At 48.8% G+C, this 21,233-nt stretch overlaps 1 protein-coding gene across 5 annotated transcripts in view; it reads right to left on the bottom strand.

The window, feature by feature from the left end:
* Nucleotides 1–253: 253 nt before the first annotated feature.
* Nucleotides 254–21,233, bottom strand: part of LOC118594582 (myelin basic protein) — a 115,991-nt gene continuing 95,011 nt past the window's right edge. For 2 of the 5 annotated variants that reach the window (XM_036204538.1, XM_036204535.1), the window contains exons 5-9: nt 12,098–12,202; nt 10,056–10,091; nt 9,626–9,658; nt 6,049–6,171; nt 254–1,784 (exon numbers count right to left, since the gene is read on the bottom strand). In XM_036204538.1, the coding sequence (XP_036060431.1) occupies nt 1,740–1,784; nt 6,049–6,171; nt 9,626–9,658; nt 10,056–10,091; nt 12,098–12,202 (342 nt within the window). In that variant the 3' untranslated portion in view covers nt 254–1,739. The other 3 variants (XM_036204540.1, XM_036204539.1, XM_036204536.1) reach the window with 2 other exon arrangements.

The raw sequence follows: 21,233 nt of genomic DNA, 5'->3' as shown, positions 1-21,233 counted from the left end.
TGGAAATGGTCCTCAGAGTGACTGAAAATCCTTTTCCTTGTGTGCCATGGGTTACTGTCCCATGTCACCTCTGCTCCATCCACTTGGCTTATTATTGTGTGGCCTCCTCAACACGGCCCTTGAGGTGTTCCCCTAAGGTCAGTGTGAGGCAACTCTATGCTCCTGACCGAAGGGCAGTACTCGGTCCTGTGATGAGGTTGTGCTCTACATGGGCTTGTTTCTACAAGTCAGAATGTAAAATGAGACATCTATGCAAAGATCATTGCAAGTTTATTATTTTATTTCAATATTCAAGACCAGTGGGGGCTCCTGTCCAGGCATTCTACAGCTGTCTGGACGAAGCCATGAGCAAGGGCGTTCAGTCACATCGGAGGGCGAGTGCTCCTGTGGGAACGATCTGGAGGGTTTGCTTCTGGAATTTTCTTCCCTGCTTTTCTCTTACCCTCATGTTATTGAGGCTATGTATTAATTGATGTTATCTTAAACCCACACTATACTCAGAATTAGAACAGATTAACAAGATGCATGTTGGTCTACATCAACCATCAACTTCCTTCCAAGGGTGACGGGGCCAGTGTGGGGCTCTTTGGAAGGTCTATAAAAGACATGCTAAATCAAAAGACATTAGTCAGTAGGTTAGAGGGACGGAGAGGTGTCCATGGACATTAGAAGGGTGGGACTCGGAGCTCCTCATCCCTGAAGGGTCGCCCAGGCCAGCCCTGGATCCAGGGTAGCAACTCAGTGACAGGCACACTCCTAAATCAGCTATGAGTGAGTTGTTTCTAGGAGGTAGGGGAAGGTTATTTTTTCACTGAGGTTAGTGTGTACCAATGGGCACTGCCATGGCGGGCTGCCACTGGCCATCCCAATGGGAGTGGTGGCCAGAGGGACACCGCGAGGCCACCAGAGAACTCCTGCGTTCCCATTTCGAGATGCGCCATGTCCTTGGACTCTCCCTGGGCTCTGAGAGGAAATGGGGTTCTTAAAAGCACCTGCTCTGAGGAGCCACTGAGGAGAGATGGTGACATTTGGTGGCCACACATGACATCTCCAGCGTGTTCCCCTAAGTCCCCATTTCCTGTTGGGGCCATCGCCCAGCCCGCTCGCCCCCTTCCTTTCCTCTGCCACGCTCGAAATCAGCTGGTGGGGTGCAGGGAACAGCTGGCCTGGAAGTATCCCCAGGGTCACCCCACTCTGGACTCTCACAGCTGCCCAGCCTGCACTCACATACCACAAGCCCCCGATGTATAAGCCACTCCATGACTGTCTGATCCTGTTAGGAAAAAGAAAGCTCTTTAGGGGGGAGAAAAGAAAGGAAGCCTGGACCACACAGTCCCCTGTGCCATGCTCTCTGGCTCCTTGGCGGTGTGCCTGTCTATCCGCAGTGCCCACGGAAGCTGGAGGGGTGCGCCTCACCGTGAAAAGAAAGTCTGAGGATGGAGTAGGGGTGAACTCGGAAGGGTTTCCGTGCACTTGGACCTCCGGAGTCGACCAAAGTGCACGGGGAACCAGGCAGGGCCGGGAAGACCCCGAGGAAACTCAATCTTCAAACGAAAAGGGACAGTTTTAGCCAGCCGGGGTGCCGTGAGCCTGGCCCCACCACGTGCGTGGCTCCACGGGATTAGGAGCGGGTCTGCTCTAACTAGCTAATTGGTTCAGGTAGAATTAAAAGTTTGAGGCAGTTATATTAAGAAGCCGAGGGAAGGATTCGTTCGGGAAGGCTGAGCAGGCAAGGACTCTCAGCGTCTCGCCATGGGAGATCCAGAACGGCTGTCTCTTCCTCCCTGGGAAAAGGAAAAGACAGGAGTTAGGCCAGAGCCTGTGTGGCCTGTGGGATGTCGCTTCCCCTCCACAGTGCTGGTTCTGTGACTGTCCAATCACAAGCCGTCCTGCCAGGCCTCTGAAGATTTATCTGGGAGTCCTTTTGACTTCTTCTTTGATACTCAGTCTGAGCACCTGCCTCCAGCAGAGGTCCCTCCACCTGCTTTCCTTCTTTTGCATGTGAGTCAGAAAGATCAGAGAGGAAGAGTTGTTTGCCCAAGGCCAGCCAGCTAGCAGAAGAAGTGAGGCTAGAGCCAGCAAGGTGGGGACCTTTGCCTCCATGTTCTCTGTCACGCTTTTTTGTCTCTTGTACCACTTAGCCTGTCTTGGGTGGGCTTTAGGCCCCGTAATTGACTCATCCGTGCTCACCAGGTAAAGGTTGGCTTGGACTTGCACCTGAAGACACGGAGTGAGCATTATCTGCCCAAAGCACAGGTACCTTTGTCCCGTGAGACCCGACATCCTCACGGGTACACTCCAAGAGGCAAAGGCTCCCTTTATGCACCTGGAAATAAGACATGAGTCCCCAAGACAGGGTGACCCACAGTTCTCTCCAGCCAGGTGCTAGCTGCCACACCAAACTGGCAAATCTGAGCCCCTCTCTCGGAGCCGGCTGCAGAGAGTGGGGTGGGGAAAACGGACAAGCAGGAAGCAGTGAGGCAGTGGTGATGTTAAGAGCCAGGGAACCTTCTGAGCCTTCTTCCCGCCCACTCACGCAGCCTGTTAGCCCGCCACGAACTGTCCACACAATACGTCTTCATTATAACCACACTCCCTGGAAATCGTCAGGCTTCCTTGATCTGCGCAGAAATTTAAAGCCGTTTACAAAGCTGTTTACAGGGAGAAGCCTAGGGAGGCTCTCGAACCCATTTAAGAGATGCGAGTATCACACACTCATGCCGCCAGCACACAAGCGACAGGCACGCCTGAGTGGGGCCGTGGACACAGTCCCACTTCACGAGTCCAATCTTTTTGGAATCACCCATGGCCATGCACCTCATCTCAGAGCAGGGCCAGGTTTGCTGGGAGCCACCGAGCAGACCAACCCTCCTACGCCAGGTCCATGCTGCCACACTCCATGTGTCTAACACTCCCGGAACCCAGGGTGAAGTGACTAGTTACGTAGAGGATGAATATGTACTTCCCAGGGGAGTGTGGTTGCCAAGACAGCTGATAACATCTGGAGCAGGAAGCCTGGGAGACCTTAGCCCAGGTTAGCTTTGAGGCCAATGGGCACAGGTGACCTCCTGGTTGAGTTCAGAGGTCACTGGAGAAAATACCTTTCTGTAGCCTCTCTTTAACCTTCAGAACCCAGGCAGTGGGTCAAGAAGGCCTTTTGCTTGGGATAGAATTTATTTTCTTACTAGGTTCTGCTCTGGGGACTGGGAAATGCCTGCACTTGGCCTGACACAGAAAGTGGGTGTCGCTTGAGTTCCACTCACATCAAAAGTGTGATGCTTTCTTCCTGACTAACTTCCCTGAGGCACACGGGTCTCATTGAGCTTTACAATGCCTAGTCCATAGGCCTTGGGGTGTATGGGCTCAGATAATCATGCACCTGCTTACTGAGGACTCAGAAGCCTGTACCTGCCCTCTGCGTGGGCTGACCATGGACGCATCCTACCAGTAAATACATGCACCGAACAACTTGGGAATTACCTCAATGAGCTTGTGTTACAGACCCAAGCAGTCACAAACTGTGAAACCTTGATGTGGTGGTTCTCTTAGGAAACATACACCCCACATCAGAACCTTTGCACATCCCATCGCCAGCCATGGGTTGACAGATGGTCCTAGAATGGGGGTCGTGTCCCCATTCTTATCAGAGACAAAGACACTAGAATCTAAAGTATGAGAATCCATTCCCCCAAATACGTGACATCCTCAGTCACAAAACATGAGAGGTAGAAGGAGAATGCAGGAGGGCATCCCCAACCCACCACCCAAGGCTAGTCTGTGGGGACGGCATAGCTGGTGTGGATGTTGCAGTCCAGCTGTGTGGATGCTGCAGCCCAGCTGTGGGAATGCTGCAGTCCAGCTGTGGGAATGCTGCAGTCCAGCTGTGTGGGTGCTTTAGTCCAGCTGTGGGGATGCTACAGTCCAGCTGTGTGGGTGCTGCAGTCTGGGACTCAGCACAGACTCCTGCTCTGCTCCTTGAACCATCTGCCTGGATACTGTTCTACAGGAATATTAATGTTTCACCCAAAAAAGAAGCTGGGTGTGGTGGCACCATGGTAGGCAGCACCTTGAGGTTTACACCTGCAGCAGGGGCTCTGGTTCACAGGCCTCTGTGTTCCCTATTGTTCACCTTGGCATCAGAAAAGAAACTGGCTGTGGAGAGCAGAGAATGACTGAGTGTGTTTGCTAGCTGTCCCTGTGATGTCAGAACGCAGAGACAGGTCTTCTTGCTCAGATGGAGTGAGAGAGAATGGTAGCTGTGGATGCCATTCTAAGAGCCAAGGGAACTTCTTAGATGGTGGCTCTTAGTGCCAGGACTGTCAGGAGCCCTGGGCTCAGGGATAGCAAATGCCTCAGAGCCTTGTTAGCATGGGAAGCTACCTCCAACAGCTGCTAGGAAAGACACTGATGTATCAGACCCTGCTTGTCTCCAGCCTAGAGGCCCTGTGATGTAGACTCATAACTGGGGACTGAGCCATGCCACCAGATCCCTGGACCTTTATAAACCCTGGTTTCTCCTGTGTCAGCCAGCCCAGAGACTCTGTAACCCAGGTTCCACTTTCCTCACCTCTGCCAAGGCATGCAACTGTAACCCTGACACCTGAATGCAGGCATCACCTGCCATCCTGTCCCTGGAATACCCTCAATGAACATCAGACTCAAGGATCCCTTTCTAGGGGCTCTCTCTTTCCTGCTGGCCCAGCATGTCAAAGGCAGCTCAGTGGTCGCCCCCTTCTCCCAGAACCCTCTGAAGCCTTCTCCACACCTTTGTCTGCCCTTAGTGCTTCTCCTACATGTATGCTGGCTCCTCTTCTATAATTTAGCCAAGTCTCACATCCCTACTCTAGAGGTACAGCACCCCTCCCCCATGCTTCCCAGAGCACCTCAGCCCCTTTCCTCTACAGAATGTCTTCCATTGAACCGCCGAGCTCCAGGGCACCTGGATTGGCTTCTCAGATTTGAGAGGTCTTGGCCCTGCCTGCCAGGTCTCTAGGCTTCCTCCTTCTAGGAAGGCAGCCCTGGCCCAGAGTATCCTGGCTGTCCTGACAGTGGTCACCTTGACCACTGGGGATTCAGAGTGCCAGAGAATTGTTGAGAGAGTAGCTTTCATTAGGGGAAACCTGGGACTTGGTTCAGAATCAAAGCCTGGCCTGGGCACCATGTTCCTCCAGGATAGACCTCACCCTCGGGGTTCCATAGGGAAGACACAGGACACCTTTGAGCTCTAGTCTTCACTTCCAGGTGACCTTTTTAGAGCCACACTGTGAGATTTTTCTGGGCTAAGCCAGCACTGCTTTATATACTAGCTACTGCTTGGCCTGTGGTGCAACCACACTCCTACCAGGGCCTTCACACCACCTCAGCAGATATGAGGTAAGTGGGCACATCTCCCCCTAGACTGTGGATGAGCAAATCGTGTCTCAGAGAAGTCAAGAACTGAGGCCACAGACTAACAAACAGCTGCCCAGGCAACTATCACTGGGCTGTATGATTCTGGTACCTATGCAGCTCATAGTGGGCCCTTTCCTGGGTCTTCCTGGGTCCCCCTGAGTGATTCTAGTGAGCCTCCCTAAGGGGGCTCCTAACAGCCATTTCCACATACAGGTGCTACTCATTCCCACCTAGGCCCTTGGCTGGGGACCCAGGTCCGTGGCCCACCTGACTTCCACCTCTGGGAGAGAAGAGGCAGAGTATGGGCTCACAGTGAGGCCCAGGGATGCCTGTGCTTTGCACAGTGGTCTCCTTTAAAAGGCTCTTGGCTCCACATTCATTTCCTAGGAAACCAAGAAGGAAGGCAGAGCTATGTTGGCTAAGAACAAGGGAGGGCAAGATGTGGGTGTGGAGGAGGTGACTGAGCCTTTGGCTAAGCTTAGTTGGGGGATTCTATAATTTGTCTTTCAGTGATACTCTTCCTGACCCCTGGCATCACTCCGGGGTCACGGTTTCTCCTGGAGGAGTGGGGCACAGTGAACCCAGAGCATGACTCCAGGCCCCCATGTCCCGTAGAGGTGCCCAGGTGTTTCCCCATTGGTAGAAATGTTACATTACCAGCTTAAAGATTTTGGAAAGCGTGCCCTGGGCGTCGTAGGCCCCCTTGAATCCCTTGTGAGCCGATTTATAGTCAGAAGCTCTGCCTCCATAGCCAAATCCTGGCTTCTGCCCCTCGGCCCCCTGCAAGAAAAGACCAGAGCTCAGTGTCTGCTCACACCTGCCACCAGGGCCTAACCCAGAGGATTTGAACCACCAGGTGGCGTCGGTGAGTCCTTCAGGAGCCAGAGCAGCACGGAGCTCTGATGGGGAGGGGCTGGAGAAGTGCCTGTCCCCAAGTCCATCAGGGGTGTCACTGGAGAACAGAGGGCTCAGGGCTGGGCCAGGTGGTGCTGTGTGTGCAGAGGCACAAATGTCCTATTTTACAGGCAGCTGCGGAGCTCTGTCCCGGGCATCTTTGTGGGGAAAAGACAAGTTATCTCTCAAATTCCCAACATGGGCCTCCACCCTCATCAGCAGAGGAATCACATCTCCAGGAGCCCCCCAAAGGTGCTGGAGTCCAAGGGCAAGGAAGGTCACCCTGTACCTGGCCCTCAAGTTTGTGTCTGCTGGTCTTACACAGCTCAGATTCTGCTTACCCGTGCTCTGCTGCCTCTGTGGCCTGGGAGGAATCATCTCTGGACTCTATGAGATTTACCTTTCCTAAAGTAAAAGGCTGGTTTCCCAGTCTCTGGTCCAGGGCAGACTCTTTGTGGTGGCCATGGTGAGACCTAGATTCAGGCTCCTGTTTGGTGCCACAGCTGCTGGCACTGTGCAGGAAGCAAGTGGCACCTGATAGCAGTTCCTCCCACTTTCTAGGTGGCTGACCTTGGGCAGGTGTGGGAGCCTCAGTTTCCTGCATGGTGGGGTTAGTACTGCTCTTTCATTCACAGGATGGGGCAGAGTCCTAAGTGCCACCTTTGCACCTGTGTCCTTATGGAACTGGCCACTAAGGAGGATAGGCACCCCTTCCTGCCTCCATTGGTCCACAGCCCCCTCACACTGTTGGCATGGCCACCTCCTGTGGATGCAGCAATGGACAGTGAGGATCAGAGTAGAGTATCTCTGGGTCTCAGCACTGGCTTATGCACAAAGAAGGGTGCCTGAGGTAGGTTTGAGTGGTGATACCAGCATTCTGGGTAAGGTCTTCACCCAGCCCCAGAGTGCAGTCCTGGAGGTTGACCAGAAAGACTCCCCCTGACTCACAGAATTCTGCCCTTGAGGCAGAATTCAAGACTTTGCATTGGGTTTTGACAAGAGGAAATAGGAAACCAGTTGTTGCCAACCTGCTAACTGCTAACAGCTCCAACATCAGAAGCAGCCTTTAGCCTCAGCATCCTAGCCTTGCTGACTCACAGAAGTGCTTTAGGCAAGAAGGATCTTGAGATGCAATCCAGCCACCTGCCATCTTAGACATGCTATGGGCAGGATCAAGAAGATCCCAGGCTCTTCCAGGTAGGCTGGCTTGAGGCAGGATGGAAGCTAGGACCCAGGCCATGTGACCTAACCTCCCCTATTCCAGCTACTTATATAATTTCCTTCTCTTTAGTCTGTGTTTGGGACAGATAGCGGTCCCCTAGCTGCCAGGGGTCTGTCTGTCCAATGAGGTAAGGGATGGGACACATGGTAGGGAAAGGTCTTAGTGGATATGATACTTAGTGGCCAGCCGGAGCCACCTGGAAGCATCTTGGACACATGGATTCCTGCACACTACATGGAGGGATTGTGGCTGTCAAGGAGTGTGGCACTGAACACACAGGCAGCCAAGTGGCAGGAACACAGGCTTCTCTTGGTGAATGATGGGTCCCTTTGTCCCAGAGTATGGCTTTTCTCCCAAACCAAGAGTTTCTGTGACCTGAATTCGGCTGAACTGCCCAGACCAATAATGTAGAACTTCTCAGTCACTTTCATCTTGGAAAGCCTCGACATTGTCAGGATACATGCAACAGGGATATGAGAGACCAAGAGGGAGTTTCTGAAATGCCAGACAAGAAGGCCATCCTGAAAACAGACAATGAAAACCTGGAAGAACTTTGGACAAAGAGAGACCCAAGGGGACATTGACAGACCAAAGCTAGAGATCGCAGAGATATTTGCCAAGGCCTCTCCTGTTTGCTAGGGGGTCAAAGAATCCCCCAGGACCAGGATGAAGTGTCCTCTTCCCATCCCCTCACATCCAGTCTTTGTACAATGCCATGACAGCCCAGACTTAGAAAATTAAGAGACATGTATAGCAGTAGCTAAAGAATTCTAAGGTAAATACAGATGTCATTCTTCATATCATTTTGTTTGCTGGTGGTACAGAAAGTCAAAAACAAGAAGAGGCCATGGGTGGGGTCCAGGTAGATGCCTACCTTATTGTCACCAGTTTTCAAGATTTGCCATGGGAGGAAAAAAAAAATCAGGCCCAATGGGCGTTTACATAAAACATTCCAGCAAACGGTTCATAGTTCAATGTGAGAAAGTGCTGGAATGTTGCCAGAGCTCCATGGAATCTGCTGTCTTTCAAGCAATCCTTCCTCTTGTACATCTCCCTCTTCTCATTTTATTTTTGTTTTTTGAGACAAGGCAACTCTGTGGTCGCCCCTACATAGGCTCACTTTGATCTCTTGGCAATCCTCCTGCCTCCACCTATTGAGTCCTGGCATCACAGGTGTGTGTCCCGGCTGCCTGTCTTCTTCCTACTGCTGTTTCTACCCATCCCTCTTTCTTCTCTCTCCCTCTCTCTCCTTTCTCTGTTTCTCTCTTCCTTCCCCTTCACTCACTCTCTTGTGTGTTGTTTGGCTGGCACAGATGGCCTCTGTACAGCACTATTCACAGAGAAACAACCTCTCAGCGCCCCACCCCCCCTCTGGCTAACAGGCTGGTGCTTATGCATCTATATAGCTCTGAAAATGACAGCTATTTACAAGGAAAAGAGCCATATCTAGTATCTGCCAGCAGCTGGGGTCAATATATTTGGTTAGGATTTATCAGTAAGCATTTTAAATTGGCATAGACATCAAGAGTCGCTAGTATTTAGAAGCCAAGCCATTCAACCAATTAAAGCCTTCATTGAAACTTTGCTCTGTGTCTAAAATATTTAGAGCCCCCAAGGAATCTTTCTTGGTAGTTTATTACCTCAGTGTTAGTGTTACTAACACACAACAAAACACCAAATCTCCTGGACTGAAGGGGAAGGGGGTATGAGAAACAATACAACAGGGCTCGGCGTCTCTTCCTTTAGATCAGCAGTATTATTTTAAGCGGTGGCCAGCGTCGTTCTGTACTTGGCCTGTGGGGACTGGATTTTCCCATCAGAGGCACTGGAGAAGAATTAGGGATTTTCTCCAGTGTGATGTGGCTCTTCCCTGGGAAGGTGCTCAGAACCCCTGTGGGGAGGAGGCATGGGGCTTGCCTGGGGCTCAGCCTGGCAGCCATTCACACTGAAAGGTTTCATCCCTGCCCTGAAACAGAAAACAGCCTGTCAACTGTGGCTGGCAAGCTGGGCTGGGCAGGAAAGAAAAGGCGAGTGTTAAGCAACAGAAAAAACTTAGAAGTCAGTGGGTTGTGCAGGCTGCAGAGGGGAGGAAGCAGAGGAAATTTGGGCATCACCTACCCAGCTAAATCTGCTGAGGGACAGGCCTCTCCCCTGTGAGGAAGAGAAAGAAACAGTGACGAAAGAAACAGTGGTGATGTGGTGATGATCACCCAGGGCGAAGTCCTGAAACCAACAGGAACAACCGAAATGGCATGCCTCCCCCAGTAGGAACAGGCTCCCTCAGATGCGCCAGATCCAGGGGTTGGCAGGGCCATCTGCAGGTCCAAAGCCAGGGTGTGACTTCTGGCTCAGGGGGCCAGTGCAGGGATGCACTGATCTTGTTTACATAGCCAGAGACCCGCCACAGCTGTGTCTCACTGGGAACCTCTGGGAGCAAGATTGTGGTAGATTCAGAGAGCCCTGAGCCCAGTTCCATTCGGAACACAGTTTGGATTTCAGGGTAATCATATCAATTGATTGACAATGATCAAAGCATCTATGGTCTTACCTTTCCTTGGGATGGAGGTGGTGTGCGAGGTGTCACCTGGAAGACAGAGAAGTGTGGGCAGTCCCACTCTCTCTCAGAGGGTCCCACCAGTTTATGTCTGCAGACATGGGTTCAGTCTATAAGGTACCAGACACTTACACAGGCCTCTATAGTATGGCCTTCCTGGGGATGGACATGCTGTACTCACTGATACTCACCTTCAACCTGATGCCTCATTTTAATGTGTCTGTTTTATGCGTGTGGGTTTGTCCATGTGAGTGCAGGTGCCCATGGAGGCCACAGATGGTATCAGGGCTGGAGTTATAGGCAGTTATGAGCCACCTAACACGGATGATAGGGATTGAACTTAGATCCTTTGCAAGAGCAGTGTGCTGGCTGGTTTTATGTCAACTTGACACAAGATAGAGTCATTGGGAAGAGGGAATCTTCAATTGAGAAAATTCCTCCGTAAGATTTGCCTGTAAGCAAATCTGTAGTGATTTTCTTAATGAATGACTGATGTGGGAAGGTCCAGGTAATTGTGGTTGGTGCCATCCCCAGGGAAGGTGGTCCTGGGGTCCATAAGAAAGCAGGTTGAGCAAGCCAGCAAAAAGCATTCTTTCATGGCTTCTACTTCAGTTCCTGCTTCCAGGTTCCTTCTCTGACTTCCTTCCGTGATGGATGGTGATGTAGAAGTGTAAGTGAAATAAACCCTTTCTTCCTCAAGGTGCCTTTGGCCATGGTGTTTTATCACCACAATGGGAAATACAACTCAGGCAGGTAGCATGCTCTATTGATTACTGGGCTATCTCTTCAGCCCCTCATCATTAATTTTTCATAAACTCTATTGTGGTGGGTTTGAGTGAGAGTAACCCCCCTAGGTTCTTATATGCAAGTGCTTGGCCCCCAGTGGGTGGAACTGTTTGGGAAGGATTAGGAGGTGTGGCCTTGTTGGAAGAGGTGTGTCACTGGGGTGGGTCATTCCCACTTATCACTCTATCATCCATCCATCCATCCATCCATCCATCCATCCATCCATCCATCAGTCATCTATCTATCAATCTATTATCTATCATCTATTACCTATCATCTATCAATCATCTATAAATTATCTATCAATCTATCTATATCTATCATCTATCTATCTATCTATCTATCTATCTATCTATCTATCTAACTACCATCTATCATCTATCACCTATCATCTATCATCATCTATCTATCTCCCCCTCGCCACCTCTCTGCTTCATGGTTGTGTCTCAAGATGTGATCTCTCAGCCATTGTCCTACTGCCATGCATGCCTGTCTGCTGCTATGCTCCCTGCCATGATGGCCATTGACTCACCCTCTGACCTGTAAGTCCAAACTAAACTCCTTCTTCTGTAAGTTGCCTTGGCCATGGTATCTTATCACAATGATAGAAAAGTAACTAAGACACTTGTTTTGTGGATGGGTTTATATTTACACAGACATTCTAATGAAATCACATGTTTCCCCTACACCCACAGGGCACCCCACCCATATACTTAGTGTCTGTTATTTAGCATCAGCATTAATGCGATTTGTTATAATTGATAAACAAATACTGGAGCATTATTGTTATCAGCTGGATACCTGAGGGCTCACCCCATGCGGTATGCATCCTATGTGTATAGGCAAACATCTTGTGTCCTACTTTACAATGCCACACAGAGCCAGCCTAGAATACCCAGCCTTTCTCTGCTCACCCTTCAATCCTCCTGGGTAATACCTATTCCCATCCTTAACTCTTCTCAGGGTTACAAAGCTTATATTTTTTACTTAAGCATTAACTAGCTGTCTGGTTTCAGGAGAATTGATTGAATTCTTATTGGAATACATGGTTTGTTACATGGCGGATGCAGCCAAGAGTGCCCTTTGGGACTTGGAATCCATGTAACCAAGTTTCTACTGAGGGTGGTGTCCCTCAGGCCAGCTGCACCCTGAGAAGGATCCCAGGAAGCCATAGGTGAGCTAAGGACTCGCTTGGATCCAGTAACCCTTCCTTTGATGATTTCTTGGTCCCCTTATGCATGGTTACTTACAATGTTCTTGAAGAAGTGGACTACTGGGTTTTCATCTTGGGTCCGGCCATGCTGTGACTTCTGGGGCAGGGAGCCATAGTGGGTAGTTCTTGATGTGTGTGAGTCCTGAAAGAGAGAGGCATACAGCTTAGGATGAAGAGAACATAGCTGGGCCAAGTCTGTCCTGAGGAAAGTGGGTCTCCATTCCGTGCATCCTGATGATTGGGAAGCTGCTGGCATGTCACCAAACACCTGAGTTAGGCACGGGGCTTATTGGAGCATGCTTGGTAGTGTAACCATAGCTTGCCAGGTGGATGCTCTCTATTTCTGAAGCTATCACTGACAGAGGTCGTCTGTTCATTAGCTTTGGAGTGATGGCATCATGAGCTAGCCTCTGCCTCAAAGTCACTGGAATTCTGAGTCTGCCAGTGTGCCAATATCACTTTCCCATCTTGAGTAAGATGGAAGTAGAGAGTAATACCTGGTGTGAGTGTCCATCTGATCTAAGCATTTATAGTCCACAGAACCCAAAGGTTCTGGGTCAGTGGATACAGCCAGTAAGACTCTAGCAAGCATAGAGGCAGTGCTGTATCCCAAGTGAGCATGAGCTGGGAGGGGAGGCTGAGATGACTTGGCTTTTGCTGGCTGCCACTCCTGGCTGCCACTCAGAATCTGTGCTCACGCCAGCGGACATGCACAGTACCACAGGAAGAGTCTGCATCCAAGCAGGCATCATTGGAAAGAAGTCCATAAAGAGACTTCACAGCACTACAGTTCTCAGGAAATAAGAGGGAGTTCAGCAGGGGTCTGCACACGTTTCCTCCGGTCTGCCTCTGCTGCTCACAGCTCGTGCTCAGAACCACCACTGTGCCTGGAGGAACCTCAGCCAGCCAGCAGCAAGGGGACAGCAGGAGTGATGTGTGTCTGCAGCGGTCACAGCTAAGCATCGGAGATGGTAGTTGGGGTCACTTAGCAGCATCCTGTCTCTCTGTATGTGGGTTGGGGGAGCCTCCTTGAGGAGTTTGCCACTAGAGAGCCAAGAACCTCTTCGCTTTTGAGGGTGTGGGCGATGGGTGTGGCTCTGTGGGTGATGACTCTTTTCATGGGATGCCATTGGCCAATTACTCAGCATTTCTCTGAGTCTGTTATGTCATGATCCTGATTGTGATGAACTAAACAGCTAACAGAGTATCACCTTCTGTGTTGGACACCCTGAGGGCATGGACAAATGTCTACTCCACACCCTTCACTATAGGTAGCATCAGACAGAGCGCTTGTTAGTAGTTATGTGATCCTAGCTGTGGGTTTCCACATGTCAAGGTTTGGTCCCTCCCTGTCACTTTGATTCTGTTCACCCACCCCACCCCCCAACATCAACGGACCTTGGACACAGTTCTTGTCCCCCCTCCCCTCCCTCTATTGCACAGAGACCAAAGCTCACTGCTTCCCAGAGACCACATACCAAATCTGCTCACTCTTCAAGGTCAAACTCTGCCTTCCCAGACAACCTCCACCTGGCACCTTCTAAATGGCTGCCTCTCCACTTCCATCCTTCCCACCCTGACAGTCAGCTCACACCCTAAAAAACTCTTAAGGTCCATTCTTCTTCACTTCACCTGTGGCCTGCTGAGGATTCAGAACGCCATTCACTCTTCCTTAACTGCTGTGAGGGGCCTGACCTTCCTGGACCACCACACATATCCTATGCTATTCCCTTATCTGCTGGTCCTTAGAGATGTCACAGTGGTAGATCACCAGCTTAGAGAGGCCTCTGCCTAACGTGGGCACTAGACGACATTACTTCTAGGCACATCCTGTCAGCCTGCAACAGTTAAGCACTGCCCTTCACCTAGCCTTTATCCAAGTTCTTACTTTATTTGAATTTTAAAATTCTTTGCCTCAGAATAAGTTCTACACATTTTTTTTTTTTTTTTTTTTTTTTGGTGCTGAAGACCGAACCCAGGGCCTTGAGCTAAATCCCCAGCCCCCAAGTTCTTACTTTATGCTGGTGTTCAAGTCACAGGAAAGATTCTGCCTTAAACCCCTCAGCTTGCAATTGGATTAAACTGGAAGAAATGCTTAAATGCACATTCAGTTTTTGAAGGTGCAGCTTCTCACTCATGTCACAGACCTCATGCTGGAAGCATGGGTACACTGAGAGATTTGAAAAAACATTGTGGAAATAAGATGCTTCCCAGCTCTGAATGCTAAGGGAAGGCTACAGAGTTTCATTACTTGTTTCTCTGGTGAATACGTTGTTTGGTAGTTTGGTAGTTTGATGTCATTGGCTCATAGGGAGTGGTACCACTAGGAGGCGTGGCCTTGTTGGAGTAGGTGTGGTCTTGTTGGAGGAAGTATGTCACTGTGGAGGTGTGCTCAGATGCTCAAGCCATCCCAGTGTTTCAGACCACTTCCTGTCACCTGTGGATCAAGATGTAGCTCCTTCTCCACTCTCAGTTCCTTCTCTAGCACCATGTCTGCCTGTGTGCCACTATGTCCCGCCATGATGACGATGGACTAAACCTCTGAAACTGTAAGTCACTCAAATGTTGCCTTTATAAGAGTTGCTGTGGTCATGGCTTTGCATCTCTTCACAGCAATAGAAACCCTAAGACAGCTAGCCTTTGGGGCGGGACCATGCTAATCTTTGTATCATTCCACTTTCAGTGCTGCCAAAGTGAATACACAGGCACCAAACTTTTGGGAGAAAAGTAATTTAAATATTTTAAGGAGCTCAAGAGCTTTGTAGGTTGTGTTAAAACTTGTAGAGCTATGGAATCTGGGGTCAGGGTTGTCCATGATAAGTCAGGGAGTGGCCTGTGCAAGCATCCGCTATAGGCAACTACTGTGTGGCCTGCACAGATCTCTCTTGATATAGGACCTAACCATGAAGCAGTCTACATGCTAAGGGTCATGCATATGGCTAACGTACACACTGAGGAGGGTCACTGACTTGGACACTTGAATCTACACTGTTCCATAGATAATTTGAGGTAGCAATGTAACTATATCTGTTTTGCTATATCTGCAGACTTTTTTGAATAAAACGATATTTAGGCAATCATATGTCTATATAATAGCAGCCAACAGCTAAACACAAACACAAAATCTAATGCTGCTAGACCAGTGGTAGAAAAGAACCTGACGAAGCACTTATGGCCTGAGCTGTATCACGGCAGTAGAACGCTTGCCTAGCATGTGTAAGGCCCTGGGATCAGCCTCTGGCACCCCAGAACAAAACACAATAGTGCCATGTAGAAAATCTTTAGGCTAGAAATGAGACCGAAGAAGAGTTAGAGGAGAGACATTCTATATCCATGGATTGGAAGACTCAAATAGTAGAGATGTCAAATCTATCTACCTGTTTAATGCATTTGCCAGTAGGGCTTTGATTAGATACTGACAGACTGATCTGGACCTGAATGGGAATGCAAAAGAATCAAAGGAGCTAAACCGCTGTGAAAATGGAGATGTTATCCAAATCACATGGCTTTATTTTCAAGATTTATTACATAGCTATAGTAATCGAGCAAGGCTTCCCAGACACCAAAAGCTGATTCATCAGGAGAATAGGTAAATTAGACCCCATCAAAGCTCAACACTATTAACATGAAATACTCTTAGGAGCATGAACAGACAAATGGCAGACTTGGAGAAAATATTTGCAAATCACATGTGAGAAAAAAGAATTAAACACAGGTATGTTTTTTTTTTTTTTTAAAGAAACACTAAACCTTCAAAACTCAGCAGTAAAAGTTAATTGATTAAAAACTAGACAAAACACTTTAACAAACATTTCACCAAAGATGTGTGGAAAACAAATTAGCACACAAACAACAACTGCTCACTACCAACAGCCACCAAGCACATGCAAACAAGAGCCATGAGATGCTACTACTCACCTGTTCAGATAGTTAAGAAAAAATACAGACAACACCAAGTGCTGGCTAGTACAGGGAGCAACTGGTACTCCCATGTGTTGTCATGGGAGTACAAAACAGTCACTGGGAAAAACAAGCTGGTGGTTTCTTACAGCACCAACTGTGTATTTAATGGATGGCCTTGCAATCACATTTCATGCTTTGAAGGATGAAACAGAAATGCTACATTTTTGAAAGTGATTTTGAAAGTGGTTTAAAACATATATATCAGATGAATATATTGATCACTAATCATTTGAAGGAAAACAATTTAGATCTTAAATAAAGAACTTATATTCACTCAAAGCCTGTACATGATGGCTTATAGAACTTTTTATGTCCTGCAAACTATAAGCAACTTAAATGTTCTTCAACAGGAGAATCAACACACCATGGTATGCTTATCCAGTGGAATGCTAATTAGCAATAAAACAAACCATGTTTTGAAACACATTATAACACCAAGGCATCTCTAAGTTGTGCTGAATGACAGAAGCCGTTCAGAAAGATTTTACATGTATCGTCTTTTTTAGGTGACATTCTTGAAAAGCCTGCCCTACGATGGTGGGGACTAGAGCAGTAGTGGGGTGGCTGTGGTTAGGAGACGAGAGAAAGGGGAGCTTTAAGTACACAGGAAGGGGATGGCCTTAGGCTGACCTATCTTTGTGGTGGGCACTCACCAGGACCTGATGCCAGAACCCTAGGAGTCCTTGGTAAGCTGCTGGGTGGACCAGCCTCCACCCTCCTCGTGTGCAGCATGGGCCTAAAGTGCAGTTGGGAAGAAGATGGCAATTCTTTGGTGTGACAGTCACACCTTGGGACATCCCCCAACTCTAGACTTATGTGGCTTTGCGATGAGTACAGCAAAATCCAAGAAGTCACCTCAGTTGCCATGGTAGCAACATCCTGGGCTGGGGCAAGAGACTGCATGTGTCAGACCAGGGCTGCATCTGAGCTCATTTTTTAAAATATGCAGGACACAAGGTCGCATTTTAACCATGTCTGAGGACACAGTTCAGTAGCAACTGTGCATCCATTACCACCTGGCAGAATCTGACCTGGTTAAGCCCTCATCTCTCTCTGGCTACCCTACTTTCAGACTCCATGAAGATAGGAATGTTTTCTCCCAGTCTGTAGCCTGACTGTGTTTCCTAACAATGTTTCATGCAAACAGTGTTGAGCTTTGATGGGGTCTGATTTACCTATTTTCTTGATGAACCAGCTTTTAACGTCAGGTCTAGGAAACTCTTGTCTACCCTGGTCAAGAAGATTGTTTCCTATATTTTGTCTAAAACTTTAGGATTTTCTAGTGTCAGTAGAGGTTTATGATCCAGTTTCAGGTGACTTTTGTATAAGGTGAGGGTTGAGTTGATTAACATTTGCTGTTGTTGGTGTTTGGCAGGGGAGTGTCCAATTGTTCTAAGGCTGCCTGTTGAAAAGATCATTATTTTTCTGTTGAGTGGTCTCTGTCTCTTTGTCAAAATGCAATTCATCATAGGTAATCCCCCTAATCTCCCACAGTGGGACTCACTCCATATTCCATGTAGGAATATTCCAGATTTTCTGAGTGTCTGACCCAGGGCCCTGGTGACGGGCAAGGTCACTTGCAATCTGGCGAGCTAGTGTCTTTGGGAGAAAGGGCTCTCGTCTCTTAGTTCATAAGAGCTATCCATGCAATTATGCTCTGGCAGGTAACTGCATGGTGTGCTCACTAAGGCTGAGGGAGGAGTCCACATTGAATGGTTATTATTGTTCCCCAAGACTGCAGTCTCTGTCTGTGCCCAGCCTGTCTCCAGCAGCATATCTCCCTGGTAGGTTACTAACAGGCATCCTAACAAGGTCAGTTCACCACCAGCAAGAAGGCCAGTGCTGGCCTGGCCAGGACTCATGGGACCTGAGGGGCTTGAGAGTCTTGCTACCTGGCTTGCCTGAACCCCATGGCTGTGTTTGGAGTTGGACATTTGGAACAAGCGAGGGCCTGTAAAACTAGTCTTGTTTTTAAAAATAAAAAAATTCCGTTGTTTGGACACTGGTGCATACTTACAGGAAGGTGATAAATAAGCGACGTCCCTGCTGTGGGACAGCCCAGGTTTTGTGCTGCAGAAGGCTTTAAATGGGATCCTACTACATGCTGTCTTCCCTTTGTCTATTTTTTTTTCTTTTTTCTTCGCATTACATCAGGAACCCCATTTCCTGTCAGCTCAGCCTTGCATCGTATTAACCAAGCAAAGCTGGCAACAAACCTTTTGAGGCGACAGAAGGCAAAATGGTGATGAATCGCTTTGCTTGGAACTGTGGAAGGGATCCCCGGCCAAGCAGGCCATTGATCTCTGAGCTGTGTGCTTTCTCCTTTAGCCTGTTTGTACTATTTTTGAAAAATTAACCATTTCCCTCAGCTGGAAACAGTGCTCGTTAGAGGCCAGGAAAGGAGGTTTTCAAGTTTTTCCAGTTTCCTGTAGGTGAAAGCTGTGAACCCTAAATGTAGATGTTTTATCAGGGGGTCAGTCAGTGGCCGTCAGACTGAGTGTCTGCTTGTTCCCCTGAAGAGAGGCTGCTCCTGAAAACAGCATGAGACACACCCCTGCCATCTGCAGTTCATTACAGGTCAGGAGTGACCGCCTATCAGTGCAGATATTACACAAGGATGAGGGGGAGGGTGGGGGGGAGGCTAGGGTTTGATGGTCAAGGAAAAGAAAAAGATTCCAATTCTGACTTCATTGCTGGCCTGAGAAGTGTCCCCCAAGGCCCCTTGCCTGGAAGTATGACCAGCGTCACCCAGGGGCCTGGGGTTACACTTTCTTCCTTCTCCTATCTCCAAACAGATTTGTGTAAGCCCCGAAGAACACTTACACAGAAGATGCTATGTCCCTCACCAACTTGAGTCCAAACCGTCACCTATCACTACTGCCCTGCTCTGCTTCATTTGTGGGTGAAACTGAGATGCAAGGGTCCAAGGACCTTCCTGCTGAGGCCCCTCGGTAGCCTGGGTCCAGTGCTGGAGACAACCTCGGGGACACCTGGTCGTGTGGAACTAGACAGCACCAGTGGGTCACGTTACAGGCAGCGGCTACAGGCGGCTGCCAGCTTGTCATACGGCAAGAGGGTAAGATGCGGGAACAGAACAGAATTTTAAGTCACGGCTTTTACTTATTTAGTTCAAAGTTTGCAGATTTATACTAAGTTCTGAAGCTGTGGGCCAGAAAGAAATTGTTTATATCTGAGGATAAGAGCTGAGTGTTGAGGATGGATGGAGTCCACTGGGCCTGGGAAGTCAGTTCCTAATTAAGTTGGATTTGCAAATGCGATCTCAGTTAAGGTTAATGACAGGGAGCATTTCCCATGTCATTATCATCAAAATGGTTTCATTTCCATGTAATTAAAAGGTAGGACCCTATTAGTTTCTGTCAAAGGAAAAACTAGGCCTCAACACCAGCAGTTAGGAACATTCTGTTCCCCCATGGGATACAAAATTCAACCAGGTTATCTTCTGATCCACGTTCCTTTCTTTCCTTTAACTTTAATTTTAAGCCATGGCCCCAGCACACAGGCTGGACAAGGGCTTTGCTATAGAGCCTCACAGAAGGTTGCAAACATCTCAGCCACATGGTGGCGTCAGGACACCACAGTCCACAGAGTTCTCAGAGAGAGGGAGTGAGGAAATTCATCTGCATTTAACTGTCTTCAATTGACCCACAGAGGCCAGGGCTTTGAGAAAGTGTTTTCTCCCCTGCGCATGGGAAAGTAAAGCAAGTGGATTTTCTCCTATCCCCACTCTCCACTACCGACACCCATAGAGCGGTTCTCTGGTAGGGCTGGCCTCTGCTGCCTCTCCTGCCCTAAAGCTTTTCTGTTGGCTGGCATTCTCCTCTTTAACGCTGTCTCCAGAGGAGGAAGGCCATGGCTAGCTTCCTTCTCTCACAGTCTGATTGTCACCCTTGTTGTCCACTTGGGAGTCAGTGGCAGGGCTCAACAGCCAACCTGTCTGTGATCCATTTAAATGTCCGGGTCATGATGAAATGAGTGTCATAGGCAACCAACATTCTTGACAAAAGTCCCAGGATGGTGATCTGTGTAGAGAATCGGTCTACAGTAGGAGGCCGTCTTTCTCCATTTCTGACTCTTCGTACCCTGACTGCCCAGATGCTGTGGCTGTTTCAAGACATTTCAGCACGTGTGTCCCTCTCACGCCTGGCTGGCTCCAGTTCTAGCCATGTTCACACTTGTAGAGGAAGCTAGGACACCATTTGTGATCAAAGCGCTTCTGATGTGTCTCAGGAGAGAGTGTTCTCTTTTTTCCCCCTAGAAAATTCATGCATTTGAAATTCTGGGGTCTGGGAGTGATGTGCAGACTTCCCTATTTTGGGGTCTTTGCCGGGCATCAGAACATAGTGTTTCACGTCATTAATGATTATGACTCTGATGAAAGAGACCTCTTCTCTTCACGGAAAGCTGTGGATAGACTTCCTGTGTAGGTGGAAACTTCAGGATGTCCCCTGGCTTCACTGTACTGCATTCCCCTCAAGCCACTGTCCCCAGGGGAAAATGATGCTTTGCCACACATTCCAGTGTTCGGTTCCTAAGTTGACCTTCAGCCAATTGTGAAGTGAAGGCCACTTTGACACTGCTGAAAAGTTGTGGGGGGGCAACTGTTGTCATGTTGCAGGGGCACCGGCTCCCTCATGGTGCTCCAGAACATGGAGGACAAAGATACCTTGGCCTCCTCTGGCAACTTCGCCCCTTTCTTTGGCAGTGTAGGGATTAGTTTCAGAGTCCTCAGGGCTTCTCACCTCCTGAGATATGAACTTGAAACTTAGTCGTGACCAGAAAGACAGACAGAAAGCCTAGGCACTTCTGGTGTTAACTGGATGCTCACCAGGCCAGGGGTTGTGATGGTACTGTGTTCCCCAAAATATTGTGTACCCTAATAAACTCATCTGGAGTCAGAGACAGAACAGTCACAATATTAAACATAGAGGATAGGCAGTGGTGGCACACGCCTTTAACCCTAGCATTCCAGAGGCAGAAATCCATCTGCTCAAGGATATAGCCAAGCATGGTGACTCATGCCTTTAATCCCAGGGAGTGATGGCAGAAAGAGAAAGATATATAAAGCGTGAAGACCAGAATCTAGAAGCATCTGGCTGGTTAAGCTTTTAGGCTTTGAGCAGCACAGTTTAGCTGAGAGCCACTGGGATGGGGACACAGAGGCTTCCAGTCTGAGGAAACAGGATCACCTG

This window comes from Onychomys torridus, chromosome 13, assembly GCF_903995425.1.
Source record: "Onychomys torridus chromosome 13, mOncTor1.1, whole genome shotgun sequence".
Taxonomy (NCBI): domain Eukaryota; kingdom Metazoa; phylum Chordata; class Mammalia; order Rodentia; family Cricetidae; genus Onychomys; species Onychomys torridus.
The sequence above is the reverse complement of the archived record's forward strand: the minus strand, read 5'-3'. Positions and strand labels throughout refer to the sequence as shown.